A 22,710-nucleotide genomic window follows, 5' to 3' on the forward strand; every position below is an offset into this window, starting at 1 on the left:
AATTACCAGGTAAACAAAAAGGAGCTCACCGGTTGGTTAATCACAATCTTGTTACGTCATATTTTGCCTGCTTGGCCAAGTTAGCTGTGAAGAGCTGTTTGGGTTTCTCTGAGCTGTTGGCAGTCAACGACGCGTTGGCTTTTTTTCATTGGCCGATCTCAAACCCGGTTAACTATACTTTTACACAATTAGTTTAATTAATTGTTCAATCATTTTTTAAAATAATTTTTAATGATTAGTTAAATGTTTATATAATTTTTGTTCTGCACAGCTTTAAGAGAAATCACATCAATGATAACACATTCAAGACTTTTTGTTACTCTTTTTTTAACCATCTATTGTGGATGTCTTGGTCAAGTTCCAGCATCTAATCAACAATTTGATCCACCACATCGCCGATTCGAATACAAATATTCTTTTAAAGGTCCATATCTCGCACAAAAAGATGGGACAGTGCCATTTTGGATTTATGAAGGATCTGCAATGGCCTCGGAAGAAATGGTTAGGATAACTCCATCTCTAAGATCAAAAAAAGGTTCAATATGGACAAAAACAGCCACCATTTTTGATTATTGGGAAGTTGAATTGTGGTTCCGTGTCAATGGTCGTGGAAGACTTGGTGCTGATGGATTAGCTTTCTGGTATACAGATATGAAATATCCAGAAGGTCCAGTCTATGGGTCAGCTGATAATTGGAGAGGCTTAGGTGTCTTCTTTGACTCTTTTGACAATGATGGCAAAGGTAATAATCCTTACATTATGGCTATGGTCAATGATGGTTCCAAGAGCTATGACCATCAATCTGATGGTTTTAATCAACAAATGGGAGGCTGTTTAAGAGATTTCCGTAACAAACCTTTCCCTGTACGGGCTAAGATTGAATATTATAAGAATGTTCTTACTATTCTGTTCCACTCGGGTAATAGTAATAACGAGGATGAATATGAATTGTGTACTCGAGTTGAAAATGTATTCCTCCCACAAAGAGGTTACTTTGGTGTTTCAGCAGCAACCGGTGGCTTAGCTGATGATCATGACGTGCTTAAATTCCTCACATACTCAATGCATGTGCCAGGGAGTCAACCAGCAATTCCACAAGCAACTGGAGCTCTTGCTGACCAAGAAAAGGAGAAAGTCTCAAAAGAATACGAACATTACAAAGAGAAACTAGAAAAACAAAAGGAAGATTACTTCCGACAACATCCCGATGAAGCTAAAAAATTGCGGGAACAAGAAGATATGTCCCCTGATCATGAATATGAAAGTCTCGGCGAAAAAGAGCTACAACAAATTTTCACTGGTCAAAGTCAAATATTTGATGTCCTCAAGAATTTGAATAGGAAACTAGATGAAATTATTGGCAGGCAAGAACGAACTCTTTCTTTGGTTGGCTCTTTCCAAGGTGCCATACAAACTGGAGGAGCTTCTGGCGGTCCAGGACATCAAGGTGGCCCTCCTCCAATTTTACCTGCGCCCATTCAAAGGCATGAGGTTGAATCTTTGTTGTCCCTGCAACAGGAGCTGGTTCGCAATTCGCGAGACATGAAGAGTTCCCTTCTAGCACAAGCAAATGCTCAAGCACAACCAGCCTCAGCCCAAGCTGCCCCACACTCTGTGCAATCAATTAATCAGCAAATGTTGACTGATGTAAGGGATAGTATAAATGTTTTAAGAAAGGATTTAAGTCAAATAGGTACTCGTGTAATGGCAGCAGGTGGAAATGGCAATCCACAACCCATTGTCAGTTGTCCAACTAATAACTGCCTAACTTTTACATATTTCCTTGTGGTAACATCGGTCCAGCTAAGTATCGTATTAGGCTATCTAATCTACAGAAGTAGTAAAGATAGTCAATCTAAAAAATTTTATTGAATATTTTTTCCACTAATTAAATTAAAACAATTAAAACAATTTTTCCCATGCCTCAAGTGATTTAATCCGTGGTTTTACAGTCTCATATAAACAGCAGTAGTAATCAAACGTCATCCTTATAATCAAGCTTTATGAAAGACTTACAGTTTGAAATATTACGCTCAGTGTCGGGCAATAGTTATGGATATTTATGCTACTCTTCATATTCAATAATCAGATATCAATCTGAATGGAATAAGTGGGAAAAAGTTCACTAGAAGAGACAATAAACAATTAAGATGAAAAATGTGATGAAAATAAACGGTAAAACAATGATCTCCATGTTAACCAATTGTTCTTTGACTTTTTATCTCGTGAAAACCTTGTACCATTATAACATTGATTAATGATGACTCGAAATAATTGGAGCAAAAATATTACTGAAATAGGTAAATTCAATTTATCTATTACGAGCAAAATTTGCAAAGAGTATTGAGTAAATAAACTTCAAGAATTATATAATTTAAACCTTTTATTCTATTAAGCGAATTAAAAATTCATGAGTCAATTTATTCATAAGAGACTGTTTTTTATTAATATATGGCTATATCTTGGTATTATGACGGTGGTTTTGGGATAAAGATTAGGTAAGTTTTTAGGCCTTGCCGGAACAAGAGGCATCTGGAATACACTCTACAGGTGGCAAAGGAGGTAATTTTTGTCACGGAGACAGGTTCATCTAGAATATCATTTTTTCAAATGAATCTACTCTTGGAGGTCGGATAGGTGGCGGTAATGATGGTTCGTTTCTATCATACTCATCCGGATCGTCATCAGAATGGAGGCAATGGACGTCGAACTGGAATCGGTCTTGCTTTTGAGCTAGAAGTCATTGGTGGTGGTGGTTTTGATGGTGGACCTACTGAACTACTTTTGCTACTGCTATTTGATCCTCCAAGACCTTTGGTAATAGAAGCAGGCGGCGGTCTCGATGGTGGTTGGGTTGGTGTTGATTGAATTGGAGGAGCTTTTTCATCGGAATCATCTCTAGTTGGACTTGTTTGACATGGAGTAGATACAGCGTTAAATCATCTCCAATACAAAGAGTATTTAGCAAGCTTAACGAAGCTGAAATAACCGTAGAGGTTTCTTCGGGATCAGGTAGTAATGAGCAAGATTCACACAAAGATGTCCCATTGTTCATTCTCAAACTCATTTCTTTACGATGAGTTTCCATCCAATTCGGTGTGTGTAGTTCAATCCATAAATTAGTAGAATCCAACATTGAAATCGAGGATGATTTGGAGACTTTCAAAACGAAACACTTTTTTATTTTGAAAATTATTTCTTATTTAAATTGAATGATATGTTTAATTGTAGAAATAAACTTCAAACAGTTAAAAAATAAATCTATTCTCTGAGCTTTATAGCACTGATATGGAACAAGTTTGAGTATTTAACTTTAAGATCAGTAATACAAGTTTAGTTGATTACATTGAATAAAATAAAGTTTAATGTTTTATCAGGCAATTATGGTAATTCAATTTAATTTCATCAGAAGGTTACTTTAAAGATGAAAAAATTAGTCTCGAAATTAAGATACAAGATCTCATAGCCATTATTTCATCGATATTTCAAAGATTTGAGTTTCTACTTTGACTATTCTGGTCTCACTTGATTCTTGATTTCTGATCAACTTTATCAAAACACGTTCTCTCTGAATTAGTAAACCTTTTGCTTCTCTATAGAGTAATCTCTGAGAGTATGGATGATAATTTGTTGAATAATAACATCCATGATGAACCCAAGAAGAAAAAAGATAAATGTAATGAAAAAATTTTCATTTTTCTCTCTTCATTCCCTGTCTTTTTTTCACACAAATGAACAACATAATATCGATGTTTGGGCGTTGGCGTTTTCTTACATCTTCGTGTCATCATAATCGTCATCATTATCCCTATTATCATCATGTTCACCAGGATGATCGTATTCTCCTGCTTTCTGGTTGTTACCTTTTTATTCATCTTTTGTCTTCCTTTTCTTTCCATCGATTTAACCACAAACATTTCTTTTCAAGACTATTGTACTCGTAAGTTATTGACTATCACCTCTGCTTTTCTCATTCACATTCTTACCTTCATCATCTTCATTCCAATCCTCACCAAGCTCATCTTGTTCATCATCCACAATCATCTTCATCATCGCTGTCGCCATCAACATGACTACCGATCACAATGGCACAAAATGATAGTTTGTTTGACTAACTTTCGACTCGATACTTTATCTGAAATTATTTTCTACTTTCATTTATAATTGTAACAAATTATTCTCAATGGTTTATACCTTTTTTTATAGATTAATCAACAACTGAAAAAGTTTCCACTTTGATTGTTAATGTTATTGATAAACCCAAAGATGATTGGTAAATATTCACCAATGGAAGCAAATAAATCTTCAAGTAAATCCATCATCATCTTCACGTTTGACCAGCCTCATAATTTCAACCCATTTTCACCATTGAATACCAAAAAGTCAACTTTTGCATTGATTCTCTTTTTATGTTAACCATCCAAATAAACAATATTTATACATTAGTGCAATTTGAATACTTGTTAACCAGTAAACATTTTTTTGCAATTTGATTACCAGTTCATCTTTAACCAAGAGATGAACATTGTATCTCATCTTGAGGTAAACATTTTATATCTTCTTCTATTTGTTATCACATTTTATATCAACTTCACCAGTGTTTTAAACAACGTCACTCCTGATTCAAATTGGACTTCAAAGTGTCCATCTCAATGTCATTGTGATATTGATGGATTTGGCAAGAAGCGAATTTTATGTTCAAAAGAAACTTTATCTTATATTCCAATTCAACAAATGGATCCCAATATTCAAGTAAATTTTACACACAATTTTCCAATTCCAATAACCTTAATCTTAACCAATGATTCCTCTCACACTAACCAAATTGTCTCCAAACTATTGATTTACAATGAAACAATGGACTAATATAGTAAATCCTTATACAAGGATGTAAACCTGAACCAGAATACCTAAAAATTACAATGAAAATTATATAAGTTAACTATTGAACTCTACTTTTTGTAGGAAAATTTCAGAATGCAGATAATTTATTAGTTTTTGCCTGGATTCATCATAAACCTGCAAATATTCAAAAAAATTACCAAGTCAGTCAAAAATGACCAACATTTTTACATGCAAAAATCTCATTGTATTCATCATGGTTACATTCTCAATGCTTTAAAAATTTGTTTTTGCAAAATTCCTGAGTTGAATATTGCAAATGATTGAGTTAAGGAGTGAAAATAAATGGAAAAAAGAGGATTTCAATGAAATATACTAGTGATTAGTGTTATTGTTATTATTATTACTATTAGTTGATTATGTGCATGTTGTTTTGTCAAACAAGGAGTGGTTTGATACTAATGTTGAGATTTCAAGACAATAAGAAAGCTTATACCAGGTTATCATGGTTCACACCCAATGTTCATCATCTTCTTCCTCCTCCACCACCTCCACCTCCTCATCTCTTTCATCCTCATCCTTCAAAGTGTTGGCATCTTGATGAGAAATGAAAAAGACTAAAAGAAAAAAGAATCAGTTGAAAGAAGACAAAATTATTCCCAAAATATGCATTTAGTTGTAATCATAATTACAATGTAGATGAATTTAGATTACTGGACTTTAGTGTTGACCTGATTTTGAATGTGATATTGCTAGACAATAATCAATAACTAAATCATTTCTTGACCTCAGGTCAAACTAATTATTTACTCCACCCAAGTTAATTTAAAAAATGCTTTGTTTTCACCTCTTTTCCTTGAAATTTTATTATCAATCAAAAATATTTTTTCCATAATTTTGTTTCAAAACATTAATATTTTAATAACCTAGAACAGCCCAGAGTTGAGTACAAATTTCAATGAAAATCCAGCAAATTATTGATTTCCAAATGAATTACTAATTAATATTTTTTCATTGTTTCTGTTTTCACTTGTGTTTAGGTTTTAGCTATAAAAGGCAGCCAAAATAAATTGCATAGTTTATCAATTGGACGCATATTTGGTTCGTTTGTTGATTTAGAGCGAGTCGTCATTACTCACAGTCAAATCCCTGCTATTGGAGAGGCAACCTTTTGGCCTGGAGGTAAAATCAGAGTCATTGATTTGTCTCACAATAGGATTCAATCGATTCAGGAAACTGATTTTATTGGCCTCGATCAACTGGATGAACTTAATTTAGCAGACAATAGGATATCAACACCACCTTCAGCACCCTTTAAGCATTTAACAAATCTAACAAGCCTTTCAATTGCTCGTAATCGCTTGAAAACATTGGTTCCTCGAATGTTTTTTCAATTGAAAAAATTGGAAACTCTCAATTTATCTGGAAACCCGTTGGTAGCAATTCACCCTGATGATATAAAGGATGCGGTTAAATTGAAAAGATTGTACTTGGCCGATTGTCAACTGAAGCGCATTCATTCATTAATTTACGAAAGATGTAATCGTTTAAAAATTCTTGATCTCAGTAACAATCAATTCAACTCACTGGCAGCAAATGAATTTAAATTCCTGACCAATCTGAGATCTCTTTTTCTTGATGGTAATCAAATTAGCTCTCTAACTGACTATACTTTTAACGGCTTGCAGTTGGACAAATTGACACTTTCACGCAATGGAATGGTTAACCTTTCACCTTGTGCCTTTTGTAACTGTTCGGTTACCATTCTTGATTTGGCAACCAACAGGTTCACGGTATTTGGACCACGAGTGTTAGCTCCATTATCGGAGAGTTTGGCCATTTTAAGAGTCGCAAACAATTCACATTTAGTAGACGGATCTACATCAATTGAAAATTTAATTACTCCTCTAAATCGATTGACTCGTCTGTACCTATCTTCAGTCAATTTAGATGATTCATTTTCAACTCAAACGTTTCTCGGATCTTCAGTGACCCTAGTCTATCTTGATTTGTCTTATAATTTATTAATCAACATATCAGAGACACTTATTGCGCCTTTAGTAAATCTAGAAGTGTTGAACCTTTCATTCAACAAGATGAGAGGTTTAACTCCAACATTCATTTCCACATTGGCATCACTTGATCACTTGAAAAGTGTTTACCTTGAAGGGTCTCATTGGTCATGCTATCGATGTCACATTTCACCATTGAAAGACTGGTTAAACAGCCAACCCATACCCTATGAATCAACCTGCCAAAAGGGAACAGCTTCATGTGTCCGATGCTCAACACCTAGTGATCTTTATGGACGCCATGTTAGAGATACAAATGAATTTGATCTTGAATGGTGTCCAGATCCAACCATATCACTTCGTCTGGCTACATCTGAACCCAGGATTGGTCTAATTCTTGCACTGATCATTATTGTTTCCATTATTGTTATCATCATTGTTATCGTTGTTATGTACAAATCTGGTGGAGCTGTTTACTACACTCATGAAGACGATAGGCTTAGTGATAAAACAGTTTTTACCATTCAACAAGCTGCTCGTGCCACTGCCATGGCTTTTTCACCTACAGCTATCTCATCTTCTGGTTCATCGCCACCAATGTCGCCAAATGCAGACACAATTACTTCAAATCATTCAAGTCCAAACTCTCACCAACTGCATCAAACAAGTAAAGGTGCAATACAAAAATCATCATTCACAGGATCCCACAATAACCCATCAATGGGAAATAAAAAAGCCTCAACAGGGTCAAATGTTTCATCTCACCATCAGACTAAACCTAAAATGGTTTTTTGAAAATGGCATCATTAAACGCTCTTTTATCACTTTATACTTCATATTGGTATAATTAAACCGTTTACTGATTCACTCTGGCTGCATAAATATTATATCAGATTGAATAATCAGTTTAATTTAATTTCAGTCATATATGATCGGTAGATAAACTTGTAATTTATTTGCTACCAATTTATCCAAAAACTAGACTTTCGTTTTCCTGTTTCTTAAATTTGTTGCTTCGTTTTTCATTAGCAATTTATGTTTGTCAGGAATTGTTTTTAAATAACTTTTCATCTGATTATTCTGATGAAAAGCTCAATCAAATGGCATCGTTTAAGTTTCCAAAACTGATTTAACTTATTTATATGGCCATTGTGATCAGAGTTACTTTTCAAACTTACTTTCTGTAATTTATCTGTTCATAATTCAATTTAATATCAATAGCTGAATGTATAATTTTCTGAAATACAAGTATCAATTAAATATCATACCTTAAATACGTCCAGAATCAGCATTATTGTACAATATGCGACCAAAATAATTAAAACAATTCGAAACGCAAATGATTCTTAACTCAATCATTCTCGATTAATTTTTAGTTTTCACAATTCTAATTTGAAACAAATGAACAAAAACGGGTAAAAATTAATTTCCTTCAAATTTAGACTCTGTTGACTTGTTGGGACGTAAAAACTGAGTCCATATATTCATCATTTTTTGGGTTTGAATACACAATAGTCAATCGTTTTTCATTTAAGATGTTTTTTATTCTTTCTCATATTTTTCATACTTTAATTTTTATTTGCAGCAACTCTATAAATTTATATATCAATTGAAATTTTTCATCCTAATTCATCAACCCATCTATCCTTGCTAATTTGGATATTACTTGGAATATTATTGATAGCATTTAAGGTTTAGTTTCACATTAAACAATTTGGCTCACTTTTTAGTGTTAGGTTAAATTATATATTTAGTAAGTTTTAGTGATCGATTTTTGATTGGGAATGTGATTCAGATGCAACTGATTAATGGTAAAGAAAGGTAAGGATTAAACATACAGACAAATAGTTTTTTAGTACAGATTAATGAAGAGGACTTAAAACATCAATGCACACATCTTTTCTCTCTATTCAGTTAAATCCTCATTAATTGTTACTTTGGTGTTCCATAGATTTTAACGAGGAAAATACGAGTTGATGTTGATGTGTGTTTTCAAAAGATTGAACCACTCAGGCAAAAGGGTTGTATGTTAACAGTGAATTGGCAGGAGAAGAATAAAAACCAAAAGTAATGGCGATTTCAATGAAATAAAAGGTAACAAATATAAATTAATTTAAATGATATTTTAGGCAAGATAAATTTCCTAGAAAACTGGACTAAAATTTTGGGATTTATTAGGAAAGGTTAGCTGATTCAATTGAATCGGGAATGTCATTGAGAAACTCAAATAAATCAAAAAATAATTATAATATTATTGTAATGATAAAATCAAAAGATGATCTGAAAAAATTTTCACTCGTTTTCACAATTGTTTGACTAACAGTAGGCTTTACTGAGCTGGGAAACTAATTTCGGTTAACCGAGTATCTTGAGTGTATTCAGCTTTGTTCATCTTTCAGATTAATCATAACAAAAAACAAGTCATTTAATTTCAATGTGTGTGTGTCATTGAAAGATGTTTTTCAAGTCAAATTTCCAGACATGCAGTTCACAATAGTGCTAGAATGGATTGCAATTTGTTAAAACGTTATGCACCATTTTGATTGGAGTACGATACAACGAGACTCATAACATGGAATGATTAAGAGAGACAGAGAGAGTGAGTGAGTGATGGATAATAAAGAGAAACGAAAGGGAAATAAAAAACGGCGAATTAGCTTCTTCTAACTAAAAGAAGAAACAGGGAAGATTGAATATTACATTATGAGGGGAAGGAAAAACACTTTTAAAACACCATCAGCTTGTTCAGAATTGAATGTTGTAATGAATCTCAAATGTTTATCATTGTCATGATAAACATTTACCTCACTTTCTCTGAATCTTTTTGACCTCTTCTGTTGTGTTGCCCATCATCTCATCATCTCATATCTCGTCCATCTCCTTGGCGATTTACTCTCTCACTAAGTTTTACTTTCAATACTGGGCTCAAGATCAAGTAAAATTGAAAGTTTTGAGTTGAAAGGTGAGAGAAGTGGATAAATGAGGAGTTTAAGATAGAGTCGGAGACAACGAGTGTGATGGACAAATTACAGGAGGAATGAAAAGAGGAAGAGAGAAAGAGAGAAAAGAGAGAGAGAAGAAAGAGAAAGATGTATTCTAAATAACGACTGTGCTCAACAAGCACAGCTTGGGTTGCTTTGCATTGGATTATTGGTGAGTCGAGTTCCTTTGGAGGCATTAACCATAGTCGGATCGGAATCCAGGCTTTCGGACATCTTGTCACAAATTATATCCACAAGGCGTTCAAAAACGGCTTTAACATTAATGTTTTCTTTGGCTGATGATTCAAAAAACTCCAACCTTAACTGGTCGGCAAGTTGTTTTCCTCGTTCCGTTGAAACAACTCGCTCATCTTCCATGTCACATTTGTTTCCCACCAGAATGACTTGTGCGTTATCCCATGAATATTGTTGAATTTGAGTTACCCTAAGATAGATACAAAATACAAATTAAATTTAATTCATTTGCAAATCAGTTTAAAAGATATAAATTCAAATGGCTATTCAATTATCTAGAAATATTCGTTGTTCAGTTTGAAATATGAAACATTTGTAATCTTTTATACATGCTCAAGTATAAATAGCTTGAACTGTCTTTTACTGCATCATATTGTAACTTCTGTTATTAACCGGATGGAAAAGGTTGATTTTCCCGTTTCATCAAATAATTTACATTTCCCGGTGATATGTAAACATTTGGTTAAAATGGGATTGATAATTAGACTGTCAACTGAATCAACTTCCCTTTGCCAATTGTTAAACTGCTTACCAATCATGGACACTGTTAAATGATTCCTCATTCGTAACATCATACATCAAAATAAAACCCATTGCACCTCTGTAATAAGCAGTCGTGATTGTACGATAACGCTCTTGTCCTGCAGTATCCTGTAATAAGATGGAAACAAATGGAAAATTGCTCATTAGAATGATTATTCGAGTGATTAATTTACAAGATTACGAACCCAAATTTGAAGCTTAACACGTTTGTCTTGTCTGAAAACGGTTTTAACTTTAAAATCTATGCCAACAGTGCTGACAAAGGCTGACGTAAATTGATCATCAGCATAACGAAATAGGAATGATGTTTTACCAACACTACTATTACCTATGATCAGAATTTTGAACATATAATCGAAATTCTGATCAGCAGCATCCTTTTGCCATTTCTGATCTTGTCCTCCAGCCATGACTATTATATGAGAAAGGAAAAGATAAATAGAAAGAAAAGTCAAAATTAGAAACAATTGATTTACAACAATCAAAATGGTCTTTTGGGTCTTGATTATGAAAAATGAATATCTAACTCATTTTTTCCATCACCTTCATCTAAGGAAGCGCAAGAGTCGCAACAAAAAATTATTACAACTAATATGCATTTAATGATTATTACCTACATAGATCCTCAATATCATCATTTTTATATTTTGCTCAGTTCATCTTACCTGTTCAGCTCATTTCCGAGAAACATTCATTTTACATCACATTTATATAAACCTTTACATCAACCTTTGAGATCATATAAACCTTTTACCTTTACTTTTTTCATCTAACTTTCAATCCTTTTAGCAACAAGATATGTAAAGGATGGTCTTTCGTACAAGATTCATTGTTTGTTAAGTTAACAAGGAACCATTAATAATTAAAGTTTTATCATCACCGTTCCGTTTCTTTGAATAGCTGCATCCAGACTATTAGTTTGCAATTAAGTGTCTTGAATTCATCATTTCCAGTGAATAACTAGGTCTAGCAAACAAAGATGAAAATACAGAGACTAAACCATCAACCTGAATCTAGTATTTAGATACTGGTGTTGTTATTGATATTATTAACAATGGCTTCTCTGGTTTAGTTAAATATGACTGTACACTTATTGGACATTCAATGTTCACAAATCGAGTTAACCTTAAACAAGAGAAGCGAGATAGAAAGATGATGGAGAGATGATAATAAGATAGGGAAGGCAACACAGCAAGGAATAAATATGAGCAAGAAAAAGGGTTTGACCTAGATTTTCAGGTTAAAGGTGCCTGATAATGTAGGGGGAGTAGAATCAGGATGCAAGGTAAAGCTTGGACCATTTAATAGCTTTTTTATCACTAATCCAGCTATTGATTTGATGGTGATTCTTTAACTACTAATAAATTAGCTAGAATTATTGGCCATAGCACTAATTAATGAGTTATTACACAGTTAATACAAACAGGGATGTTTAACAGATGATGATCCAGGCATTTGATAGATTTCAATTATGATCTTTCATATTTTTTATGGAACATTTGGAGGTACAATAAAACTTGACTGAATGACACGTTTACCACAATCAATCAAAGTATCATCATTGATAATTGTGTCGGATCACATTAAGTTTAACACGAATGAAGCATAATTTTGTAGCAATACTTTATGATGTGTGAGTATCATATGGTAATATACACACATTGAAGGGAAATCGAATAAGAAATGGACTTGGGCTTGAGAAATCAATCCATAATGACCATTAAATCAATAAATTAAACTTACTTTTCCAATCCTTCGAATCTACTGAGAAAACCAAAAATTAAGATCGAGAGGAAAATACAGAAAAATAAGCTTAGCTCAGTAAGATGTTGAAGAAACAAATCACTTGACAGCGAAGTTAATCAGATGTTGAATGCGAGATGATTATTACCAGAACATTGGGTGAAATGTGTTAACACAGTAAACGATTAAACATAGAACGATAGCAAATTAAGATGCACACAATTAAAAATAGTTGATGATGGTTTGTAATCATCAAGCGAAGCATTCAACATTGAACATTGAACACTAAAAGCTTCTCAATTTTTTTCTTGCCTTCTCTCTCTCTATCTTTCTCTTTCTCTTCCTCTTTCTCTTTTTTCTCTATTTCTCTGTTTCACTTTACTTCTCTGTCGGTTAATAAATGTAAAGGTGGTAGATTAGATCATAGGTTAAAATAGGAAGCAACAATCTGTTAAACAGATTGAAGGTATTTTTGATTAAAGTTTAACAATTAAACACTTACTTGTTAGATTGTTTTATTTTAGAGTTTTCATAATCAAATGTTTAACTAGGTGTGGACTTACAATTAAGTCAATAGCAATCAATGAACTATTGGAAAATATTTAATGAGAAAAGCACATTACCTTTTATATTATATTTCCAATAGGTTGAATGTTAATGTTGATGATTTTGATTATAGTGATGGTGATAATGGATGAAGGAAATGATGATTATAGCAACAGATGAGGGTTGATATAACTCACTAACTCACAGGTATAATAAATGCTGTTTAAATCTTACGAGTCTTATCCCCGATCATGACTGATCGTAAATTTCTTTCACTGAATACAATAAATTCAGTCCATATTTAAAGACTCAAATTCTTGGAGGATAAATCTGAAAGCTCTGATCAAGAAGCAAATAGACAGGAATCTACTGAAAATGATGATATTGATAGACCTAAACATCGACTACAACGTCAAAAAGCTCAAAGTAGAAAAACTTTTCGTTTCAAAAAATCCCGTAAAGAAGCAGGTTTTCTGAATCCTTTCAATGTTGGTAAAACCGGTAGAGATGAATCATCAACAACAGTATTAACTCAATCTGCATCGCTTAAACTTAAGACAATGACAGAGGTGATCGAATCAACGGGATTATGATAGTGATTATGGATTAAAATTGATTATAAAAACTGATTTTTAAATATTTGCCATGCACCGTACCAACATCACTGGACATCAAGGTGACCTCCTCCAATTTTACCTGCGCCCATCCAAAGGCATGAGGTTGAATCTTTGTTGTCCCTGCAACAGGAGCTGGTTCGCAACTTTTACATATTTCCTTGTCGTAACATCGGTCCAGCTAAGTATCGTATTAGGCTATCTAATCTACAGAAGTAGTAAAGATAGTCAATCTAAAAAATTTTGTTGAAATATTACGCCCAGTGTCGGGCAATAGTTATGAATATTATGTTGATTGATGGCGAAAATATTAATGCTACTCTTCATATTCAATAATCAGACATCAGTCTGAATGGATTAAGGGGGAAAAAGTTCAATAGAATGGACAATAAAAAATTAAGATGAAAAATGAGCTGAAAATAAACGGTAAAACAATGACCTCCATGTTAACCAAGACTTTAAGACTTATATAATTTAAGCCTTTTATTAAGCGGATCAGAAATTCATGAGTCAATTTATTCATAAGAGACTGTTTTTTATTAATATATGGCTATATCTTGGTATTATGACGGTGGTTTTGGGATAAAGATCAAGGATAAAGATCTTAAATGAATTGATAAAGATGAATATGAGGACATGTGAAAATTGAAAATTATGAAAAAAATAATGTGTAATGTCTAATTGAGTTACTTTCACAATCAACCTTTCAGACTAATCAACCAAATGGAAAGGAATTAACCCAAGCTTATGTGTTTTGATGGTAATTTATATTGAACTGGTGGAACCACTATTCCTGGTTTATTGAACATTCTGGATATCCATTTAAGAGTGCCAAGAGGACCAAAACCAACAGGTTCATAAGGGATTCCATGAAGTCCATTAGTAAAGGAAAGTGATGAATAGTAATTACTATATTTGGAACGTGGTAGCGATAATGGAACAGCATCCGGAGTGGCTTCGAATTGAGTTAGGAAACTACTTTCAGCTGGAGCACCTTTATAGCCCAATCTGACTGTGTGAATCTTTGAATAATCATTGAGAGCTAATTTTTTAGCATACAAAGGAATCTTCAACATTTTAACTTTTTTGGCAACCATTAATGGTCCAACTATTTTTGACCGTCTAATGTCTTCTCGTCGTGAACCTTCATCTGATTGATTGCCAGTGTCTCCTTTGGTGGATGCTGATTCACGTTCGTTGGGTACAATTGATGACGAGGAAGCTCCTGTTTTACCATAAGCGCCTTCCAATTGATCTTCAAAAGCTTCATCAACCAAACCATCACCATTTTTAGGAGGCTCATTATTTTTCATGACTATATTGGTTTGATGAGCATTGATAAATTGACCGTTGTCAATGAAAGAGCTAACTTGAGCTTTACCAGTATAAGGTATTTTATCGGCTCCACTCGGCAAATTGTTAGAAGATTGATAAATTGGTTCGTTTTTCATATCTTCAGGAAGTTTACCATGTAAAGTAATTATTGGCCCCTTCATTTTAGGTTTATCATTATATTCCGGCAATCGGTCACCATTATCATTACCTTCATTGCCATTTTCAGCTTCAGCTGATTGATATTGTTGATTGTATTCCCCATTACCGTTTGCTTCACTTGGTGAACCATCGTTTTCGTAGGAACTTGAATCAGGCATTCCTAGTCCATTATAATCAGATGCTGGTGGTGCTCCACTTTCATCAATCTCATCATAATTATTGGCGTAATTCATGTGGATAGGAAACTTGAGTGGCATATTGAATTTAATCTTAAAATTGGGCTTCTGTAGTCTCCAATGGCCATTAAATGAAAAACCGAGTTTATTTGCCTTTTCCAAGACAATCGGTGGTAAAAGAAAATCGAAGGAAAATGTTTTGAACTTTTTTCGGCCAGCGTAAACACTTGTGATTATAATTGAACATGTTGATTGTAAGAAAATGGTGAAAATTAAGAGTTGATATAAATGTGAAATATTCATAATGACCAGCGTAAAGTTAACTCGACAGTTTTGCCAAACAATACCAAATTTCACCAAATCATGTAAACCAACATTCACAAGCCATGTAATTGGATAAAAACTAGAAATAATTAACAAACATTAAAAATTAAATTAGTCGACACTAATTCACAAAGATTAAAATATTGGTACAGTAGTTTAATAATCGTGGTTTGTAAGCTTTCAACTTACCACAAGTAAAAGTAATTTAAGAAGACAACAGTTAGTGTCCCGTTTGGTGTGTTGTTTGAGTACTTTTGCAGACCGGTTACCAGTCTGTTGAATCAACCATTGACTTCAATTTAAGTTTATCATCATAATGTGAATCAAAAATAGTAGCTATATTTAGGTGAACTGTTTTCCTACTTTTACCTTATAATTTTACCTTAACAGCCTTAATTATAAAGTAAAGATGAACATTCTATTTTCCCTTTCTTCTCCTACTATTACTTGTTACTAAAGGTAGATCCTGAATTGGGCCAAATCAATTGACAGCTTTCAACTTGATTTACCTTAACTAACCTTTTCCAGTCATCATTACTTGATGAATAAACAGTTAAGCACAAAATCATTTACGCTAAGATTCATTTATTTAAACTGATGATCATTATCAGTCTATTTAAACAATGAATGATTGTTGTTTTCATCTAATGAAAATACTAAACCCTTAATGGTTACACTCGATTTATCGTTTAATTAAGTTTATATAAGATTTGACATTTCTTTTTTTTTCAAGTAGGCCGTAAGTGAAAAAATGGACACTTCTAGGACTTTACCGAATCAAAAATTGAATAAAATTTTTATTCAAGTTATTTAAGAGAACATGTGTTTTTTTTTGTGGCCCTCTTTCTAGTTTTTTTATAATCATCTTATTGAATTTTTTGTCTTCAAACAAGTTAAAGCGAACCAAATTAGAAGTAACAGGATTTCCAAATTGTTCACCAATTATTTTAGGTTGATTTTTTAAAAAAGCTTTATCTATTATAATTTGCTTGGCTGCTAACGGCATTCAGGTCTCTGATTATGTAACTTGGTAATGAGTAGATGGTTATTCGGTTAGTTATTTTATCACCATTGTTATGAACATAGCAATCGAACCAAAATGAAGGATGGACTTCCAACCAGAGACACTAGGAGGAAGAGTAGAGAGGAAAGAGTCTACCAAGAAGGGCAAACACGATAGCATTCCGAATAAATGGTAAGCAGTTAAAGACTGGGCAATAATAACGATGAAGGGAGAGAAAGAAAGATAAAGAAAAAATAGAATTGAGGAGAAAAGGTAAGGAAAGGAAAAAGTAGAAGGGGTGCTAATTTTAGATTAAAGAAAGTGAAAGGTGAAGCGAAGAGAAAAGCCCAGGTAAAAGGAGAAAAAAGAAAAAAAAGAAGGAAATATGAAGATTACAAAGAGAAAATGATATCATCCTTCACCTCTCTAAGCTTTCCTTCCATCTTGATCAGCTCTTAGTATTAATTAAGCTTCACCCTTCTTGAAAACAAGAAAAAAGACAAAATGGAGAAAGACAGTAAATAAAGGATGGAAGGGAGGGCGAGGTTAAAGGAAAACTGGGAAAGGATATTCACCACCACACTGGCGCGAAACTACGACTACATTTACATTGAGTAACAATCGGAGAGAGAACGGGGAAGGAAAATTGATGAACATATCAACATTAAAACCCTTCCTTCAGTTCCTCTTTTTTTTGTAAATTTTTCGAAAGCACGTAGACTAATTGAAGAAAAACTTAATGAGAAGATGAATTGTTGGATCCTCGCTGTTGTTGACTTGAATTACTGCTCCTTAGTGTGTCACATCTTCGATAAAATAATAGGTAAGGAACCCGAGGTGGTTGAGGATTCAATAATTGTGATACGCTAATAGTTTTGACATTATTATCATCGCATCTCAACCAATTGCTGCTGCCAATATGAAATAGGTCCGTAAGGTAGTGACCTTTAACTGACTCGTTTCCATCGTGATAAACAACTAAATATGAAAATAGAAATAAGAAAAAATAATTAAATTCAATCGTCAATTTTGTCTGTCGCCATCTATGAGAAACAAATGATTGCATTTATCGCATGGTGAACAAGTTTTTCTTGAATAGTCATGTTACAAAAAAACATGGCTTCTTGTAGGATTGAGCAATACATATTGTGTATAATTGAATCAATAACAAAAAAATCAATTCATTTTGATTGATTATCTAAAATCCTGAATTCTATTCAATTGTAGTTTTAGCAGTCTAGATAGATTTTAGAATTGAATTAAACAGAACAACTCATTACTTTACAAATTAATGAATGATAATTGAGAGCACATGTTTCAATTTTAATGAGATCAAATGAGATAGATGTAGGAAAAGCTCAAGATTTTATCTAAATGTTTCTTGATTAAGTGCTTAAAGTGATAAAGATTACTACGAGTCCCTCGGCATTTCTTTAGAAAAAGTCTCTTACCTGATAATAATTTATAAGATTTAGAATATTTGTTCTTATCACTTCCTCTGTCCATGTGAAGACACTCCCTTGGAAGCTCCAAGTCTATTGGATAATCGATTTTCTTGACTAATTTTTTCGAACCACCATCTTTATCGTAAATGAACAGTTTAAGATGCAGAATTAAAATAGGTGGAAGTTGGTCAAGAAAAGTTTGATAGCTTGCGTCGATTGTTTGTTTAGTCTTAGGACATTGGTAACCATGTATAGACTCTCTCATTGTTAAAGATTTTAGAGCATCTTCGACAGATCTTATCTTGTCAGACTGTAAATAAGGAAAATATCAGTGAAATTAGCATTTTAAACTGATTGTTAATATGTGAGATAAAAATTCAAAATCATACGTACTTGGATGTCTAACTGTAAAGTGAAGAAAGGTTGTCTGTTACCACATTTGTCAGTTCCAGCAGTTCTTACTGAAATCATGGAACCTCCAAATATTTCCATGATTGGAGACTCATTTACTTTTGTCTGTTAGGTAAGAGAAAAAAAATCAGCAATAAGAAAATAAATTCATGAATTTTACCAACTAGAAATAAACATTCAAATAACTTACAGAGCGAGTTGGCAAGATTTTATGTTTGGGTCCAACAACATTCCATAGATTTGAGTCATTATCATCGTTATTTAATTTTTGATCGTGGTTATTTTCATCTGGACCATGGCCATTAGCAGTGACTGGATTAGATTCACCATTAGGTGTCTTTTCGTTATATTTAAAAAGAGATACCATTTCATCATGGAGACCATTCAGAATAGAGCTAAGAAACTCTTCAGCATCTTCTTGTTTGCCTTTAAGGCATTCAATTTTGATTTGACCTAGAGTATCGTAGATGCATTTAGGCTCAAAAGATTCCCCTTTGGCAATATCTTGTCCATTAAAGTCGCTAGATTTAGCTCGTTTAATCATTGGCTCACTAGGCAGAAAGTTTGAGAAAAACTTTGCACTGGAATGACAGAAAAAAAACATAGATAAGAATTCCATCATATCAAAATCAAATCAAACAAAGCTATCTAAAAACATTAAAAATTACTTACAAGCTATCGATGATCGGGGTTGAGGATTTATCTCGAAAGAGACCTGGTATTTCCCCGATTTCTCGCATAAGATTATAGAACGGTGGACAGTAAAGGAGAGCCTGTAAAGTCTGAAAATAAAAGTGAAACAATTATTAATTTGGGCCAAAGTTAATGATATATTTTAGTTAAACTTACTGCATTTATATAGCACCAGTTCCCTCTATTGATAAAACCTCTTGGCATTAGGTAAGGTAAGGAATGCTTTAAATGTATATCCTTTAACCGTTCTAAAGAAGAAGAAAACACAGATGGATCAATTAAAGTCAGATACCTATGAATAATTAATATACTTACTTCCTAATTTATTGGCTAAGGCATCTTCTTGAAATACTTTGAAACCTGAAGAAGCTTCATGCAGTTTTTTGATATTAATAGAATTATTAATTGTTTGATTTACATTATCCTCTGACTGAACTTCATTAACAAATGACCGAGGAGATATTTGTGTTGCATTACAAATTTGGGAAGATGAAGTGATAAAGGCATTTGAATAATTTGAAGAATTATGATTAGAGTTTCTAGCTTTGAACAAATCAGCCCATGATCGAGTTGATGATGAAGAAGAAGTATAAACTCCTGAGCTGGAAGATGTTGATGATTGATTGAGACTATTGTTGATGGAGGGAGACAAAGAGCTTGTAGATGAATCAGTTGAAGAATCAGTGCTATGATTAGTTAAAAAGTTATTATTTGTAGTCTTTTTATTGTCTTTCACCTCCTTGAAGGCTTTAGTCCCTTTGACTTCCTTATTCTCGTGCTTTTTGTTAACACTAATATTGTCCACTTCATTGATAACATCTACATTTGAGTCTTTTTTAAGAGACCCATTGGGTCGGGATTCCTTTTTAACATTGCGTTCCTTGGGAACATTATTTACATTATTATCACCAACAATATGATCAGTATTGTTATTTAAACAATTTTCATTATTTTTTAAATTATTGTCCTTGGCAGGCAATTTAGAGGTTCCAAGTAAATTAACCCTTTCACCATGATGAGGATCAACACTATTTTCAACAACAGAGTTTGTTAGTTCGGTTTTAACTGATTTATCACTAGTATCACAAGTTTCATCTTCATTGCAGTCATTTTGAGATAAAATTCGTTGAGGTTGATTTACAGACTGCAGTTGCACTACCTCAGCTCTTTGAGCGATAGCAGTTTCTTCCATCGAATTGATGTTTGGCGGCGATGTAACACGTTCTTGAGCATTTTCATTATCAGAGACAACAGAGTCTTTATTCTGATAACATTCGACTACCTCTGATTCCTGAGAAGCAGTCGGTGTAGGAGAGGTTAAATTTGTAATCATATTACCACCACTTGGAACAGCTTGATTGTTCTCGATCGTTGTATTGGTCATAGCCGTGGCTGCAGCAACAACAGCTGCAGTAGAAGGGGAGGTTGCATTCGATGGGAGATGGGAGATGTGATAGTACTGAGTCAAGGGTAGGGGGATAAAACAAGATGAATACATGTGCTGAGGTACCGGTAAAAAGGTTCCACTATGTGGTCTAAATGCAGCAGCAGAAAGATAAGGTCCGGGTGGAGGAGGTGGATGAATAGTCATTTGATATGGGGCCCCTGAAGGAGCTGAGACCGGAATTCTGTTCCCGTTGGCTTCATCAAGGGCTGCCATTGAAGGTGGTAAAGTTGTAATTCCAGCCGTGACAGGATTAGGGACTGCGACAATGTTGCTTGAACTAGATGACGATGTACAAGGTTGACCAGGACGAGACTTCGAAGAATCAACCATAGTCTGACTGACGACAGGTACGGTAGATATGTTAGAGATGATCGGTGCATAGGGAGAAGGTCCTGCTGCTAGTGAAAAAGTCAATTTTAGAATAGACCTAAGTATACTTATTCGTAAATGACACTTACTTGAATTGGCCATGGAAACATAAGTGGGTCCATAGAATAGCATCTCACCATTTTCAGCTTGGATGAGAGATCCTCCTTTCGGACTGTATAAGGCAGCATAAGGCGCAGAGGAGGGTACACCGGTTCCGAGGTGATTAGCGAGGAAAGGTCCGCCAAAAGGTGAAATAGCTGCGATTGGTCCGTTGGAGCCATCATGACCGAGGTAAGTACCACCATCGACAAGATTACTGTCGACGGTCAATTCATGTTTAACATCTATTGTATTAACAGAGTTGTTCTCTAAACTATGAAGGCCACTGTGGTCATCTTTACATATTAAGTTATTTATTGTAATATCTTCTGCTTGTGGATCGAATGGGAACTCGACCGATGCGCAACCGGTCGCCAGTATGCGCTCGATTTCTTTTTTCTCGGCATCAGTAGCATCCCTTATGTCAAGAAATTCCATTTCTACAAAAGCATGAATGAAAAAAAGAACAAGCAGGTTGATGAAATCTATGACTTAATGTCATCTATGAAAATTTGGAGAGCTAGAGATTGCATAAAAGATATTGAGAGCCACGAGTTTTCAACAAGAATTTTTGAATAAAGAATATAATTTATGAAATAGAGACGAAAAGAGAAAAACTAAGGGAAAAAATAAAGAGCAGGAGAGACAGAGGAAGAGACAGAGATAACCAACAGCATCTCATTAGGAACTCTTCCAGGCAATGAGACAGCAGACCAAAATGGTAACAGCCACACCAGAAGATGAAAATGTGTTCAAGATAGAAAGACAAATAAGGAAAATAAGATGACCAAACCTAAATTGATAACTTAAATCAGGATTTAAGGTAAAGAGTTAAAATTTGAGATAAGGACAAAAAAGATAAATGTTACTATCTTGAAAGGGAGAGAAAAGATCAAAGGAATGTGAACAAAAAGGATGAGAAAGCAAGACAGAATATGCATAAGATTAAGGAATAGATCAAATGGTTAAAACAGGTGAACCTCAGTGGAAACTAATCACAGGATATCACGTCAAATGAATAATTTCACTAGGATACTGTCACAGAGGAAAAGACCTGAGAGAAGGGGGCAGTAACAAACACACATTGAACCAAGGGACGAGCATTGAAAGCATGTAACATAAAAGCTGATAAAAAAATCAATGGCGTATCGGTTTAAACTGGAGTAAAAAAATGAGAAATTTCAAAACAAAGATCACCTTAACCAAAGATTGAGCTAATATGGTTTAACCTTTAAAAAAAGAAGAAAAGACAGTTTAGGAAGTCCATTACAGGATGGTTCACTAAGGAAAGCACAATTTCGTGTTGGTGTTGATGTATAACCAAATTTGGATTATAACACATACAGCTTTCAATACACCTCATCTAATGAGAGTAACAATTACAAGTCAAAAAAAAGATAAAATGTAAATAGTAAAAGTACTTACTTTAAGATCCGATATTAAATGGAAAGAAATAATTAATAATCGGCTAGATTAATCAATCCATGATAAACCTTAAGCCATCTTTAAAACACCATTTCTCATTTGCGAAACAACATCAGTCTGCGGCATTCACTTTGTTAGAATCAAGATGGCGCACTGGAAGGATGCATCAGCATTTTTACTTTACTTGAAATCACTAGATGACGTTGCTCGAAATCAATCAATTTACCCGGTTTTCATATTAAAATACTTTATTTAAATGCAAACTTATATTTTGCCAAAAAAATTATC

The 22,710-nt window shown here is 33.7% G+C and overlaps 5 protein-coding genes across 11 annotated transcripts; 2 read left to right on the forward strand and 3 right to left on the reverse strand.

The window, feature by feature from the left end:
- Window positions 1-121: 121 nt before the first annotated feature.
- ergic53 (lectin, mannose binding protein ergic53) lies at window positions 122-1,915 on the forward strand. The gene has a single exon (XM_015926977.3). The coding sequence runs from the start codon at window positions 292-294 to the stop codon at window positions 1,870-1,872; it is 1,581 nt and encodes a 526-aa protein (XP_015782463.1). The 5' UTR covers window positions 122-291; the 3' UTR covers window positions 1,873-1,915.
- A 1,977-nt stretch (window positions 1,916-3,892) lies between these two features.
- LOC107360192 (uncharacterized) lies at window positions 3,893-8,128 on the forward strand. The gene is made up of 2 exons (XM_015926809.3): window positions 3,893-4,752; window positions 5,883-8,128. The coding sequence occupies exons 1-2, from the start codon at window positions 4,519-4,521 to the stop codon at window positions 7,647-7,649; spliced, it is 2,001 nt and encodes a 666-aa protein (XP_015782295.2). The 5' UTR covers window positions 3,893-4,518; the 3' UTR covers window positions 7,650-8,128.
- An 834-nt stretch (window positions 8,129-8,962) lies between these two features.
- On the reverse strand, window positions 8,963-13,351 carry Rab3 (RAS oncogene family member Rab3). Of its 4 annotated transcripts, none has more exons than XM_089267623.1 (4): window positions 13,000-13,351; window positions 10,819-11,045; window positions 10,623-10,741; window positions 8,963-10,280 (listed from the first exon to the last, which is right to left on the reverse strand). In XM_089267623.1, the coding sequence occupies exons 2-4, from the start codon at window positions 11,041-11,043 to the stop codon at window positions 9,968-9,970; spliced, it is 657 nt and encodes a 218-aa protein (XP_089123749.1). In that variant the 5' UTR covers window positions 11,044-11,045; window positions 13,000-13,351; the 3' UTR covers window positions 8,963-9,967. The 4 variants fall into 4 exon arrangements, with proteins under 4 accessions (XP_089123749.1, XP_015782467.1, XP_089123750.1 ...); XM_015926981.3 differs by lacking the exon at window positions 13,000-13,351 and adding an exon at window positions 12,377-12,657; XM_089267624.1 differs by lacking the exon at window positions 13,000-13,351 and adding an exon at window positions 11,861-12,183.
- Window positions 13,352-14,270: 919 nt separating this feature from the next.
- On the reverse strand, window positions 14,271-16,102 carry LOC107360346 (uncharacterized). The gene is made up of 2 exons (XM_015926980.3): window positions 15,720-16,102; window positions 14,271-15,609 (listed from the first exon to the last, which is right to left on the reverse strand). Exon 2 carries the CDS (start codon window positions 15,507-15,509, stop codon window positions 14,271-14,273), a length of 1,239 nt encoding a protein of 412 aa, XP_015782466.2. The 5' UTR covers window positions 15,510-15,609; window positions 15,720-16,102.
- Window positions 16,103-16,298: 196 nt separating this feature from the next.
- Window positions 16,299-22,534, reverse strand: Usp10 (ubiquitin specific protease 10). 4 transcript variants are annotated; one of them, XM_015926975.3, is made up of 9 exons: window positions 22,423-22,534; window positions 20,988-21,437; window positions 19,398-20,924; window positions 19,239-19,330; window positions 19,062-19,171; window positions 18,580-18,970; window positions 18,372-18,494; window positions 17,985-18,288; window positions 16,299-17,511 (listed from the first exon to the last, which is right to left on the reverse strand). In XM_015926975.3, the coding sequence occupies exons 2-9, from the start codon at window positions 21,433-21,435 to the stop codon at window positions 17,270-17,272; spliced, it is 3,237 nt and encodes a 1,078-aa protein (XP_015782461.1). In that variant the 5' UTR covers window positions 21,436-21,437; window positions 22,423-22,534; the 3' UTR covers window positions 16,299-17,269. The 4 variants fall into 4 exon arrangements, with proteins under 4 accessions (XP_015782461.1, XP_015782459.1, XP_015782462.1 ...); XM_015926973.3 differs by having other exon boundaries at window positions 19,398-20,927; XM_015926976.3 differs by lacking the exon at window positions 22,423-22,534 and adding an exon at window positions 22,195-22,385.
- Window positions 22,535-22,710: the final 176 nt, after the last annotated feature.

This window comes from Tetranychus urticae, chromosome 2 (assembly GCF_039701765.1).
Source record: "Tetranychus urticae isolate SD_2017Ah chromosome 2, NJAU_TeUrti_SD_1.0, whole genome shotgun sequence".
In the NCBI taxonomy this organism is placed as follows: domain Eukaryota; kingdom Metazoa; phylum Arthropoda; class Arachnida; order Trombidiformes; family Tetranychidae; genus Tetranychus; species Tetranychus urticae.

Excerpts from the sequence above, each read along its gene's own strand:
- ergic53 (XM_015926977.3), top strand. The coding sequence starts at position 292 with ATGATAACACATTCAAGACTTTTTGTTACTCTTTTTTTAACCATCTAT.
- LOC107360346 (XM_015926980.3), bottom strand. The coding sequence starts at position 15,509 with ATGAATATTTCACATTTATATCAACTCTTAATTTTCACCATTTTCTTA.
- Rab3 (XM_089267623.1), bottom strand. The coding sequence starts at position 11,043 with ATGGCTGGAGGACAAGATCAGAAATGGCAAAAGGATGCTGCTGATCAG. Across the intron at positions 10,742-10,818 it reads GTGTTAAGCTTCAAATTTGG|GATACTGCAGGACAAGAGCG; the intron begins GTTCGTAATCTT and ends ATCTTATTACAG. Across the intron at positions 10,281-10,622 it reads TTTAACAGTGTCCATGATTG|GGTAACTCAAATTCAACAAT; the intron begins GTAAGCAGTTTA and ends TATCTATCTTAG.
- LOC107360192 (XM_015926809.3), top strand. The coding sequence starts at position 4,519 with ATGAACATTGTATCTCATCTTGAGGTAAACATTTTATATCTTCTTCTA. Across the intron at positions 4,753-5,882 it reads AAATGGATCCCAATATTCAA|GTTTTAGCTATAAAAGGCAG; the intron begins GTAAATTTTACA and ends ACTTGTGTTTAG.
- Usp10 (XM_015926973.3), bottom strand. The coding sequence starts at position 21,435 with ATGGAATTTCTTGACATAAGGGATGCTACTGATGCCGAGAAAAAAGAA. Across the intron at positions 19,172-19,238 it reads ACTGGTGCTATATAAATGCA|ACTTTACAGGCTCTCCTTTA; the intron begins GTAAGTTTAACT and ends TTTTATTTTCAG. Across the intron at positions 17,512-17,984 it reads ATCTTATAAATTATTATCAG|TTGTTTATCACGATGGAAAC; the intron begins GTAAGAGACTTT and ends TTTCATATTTAG.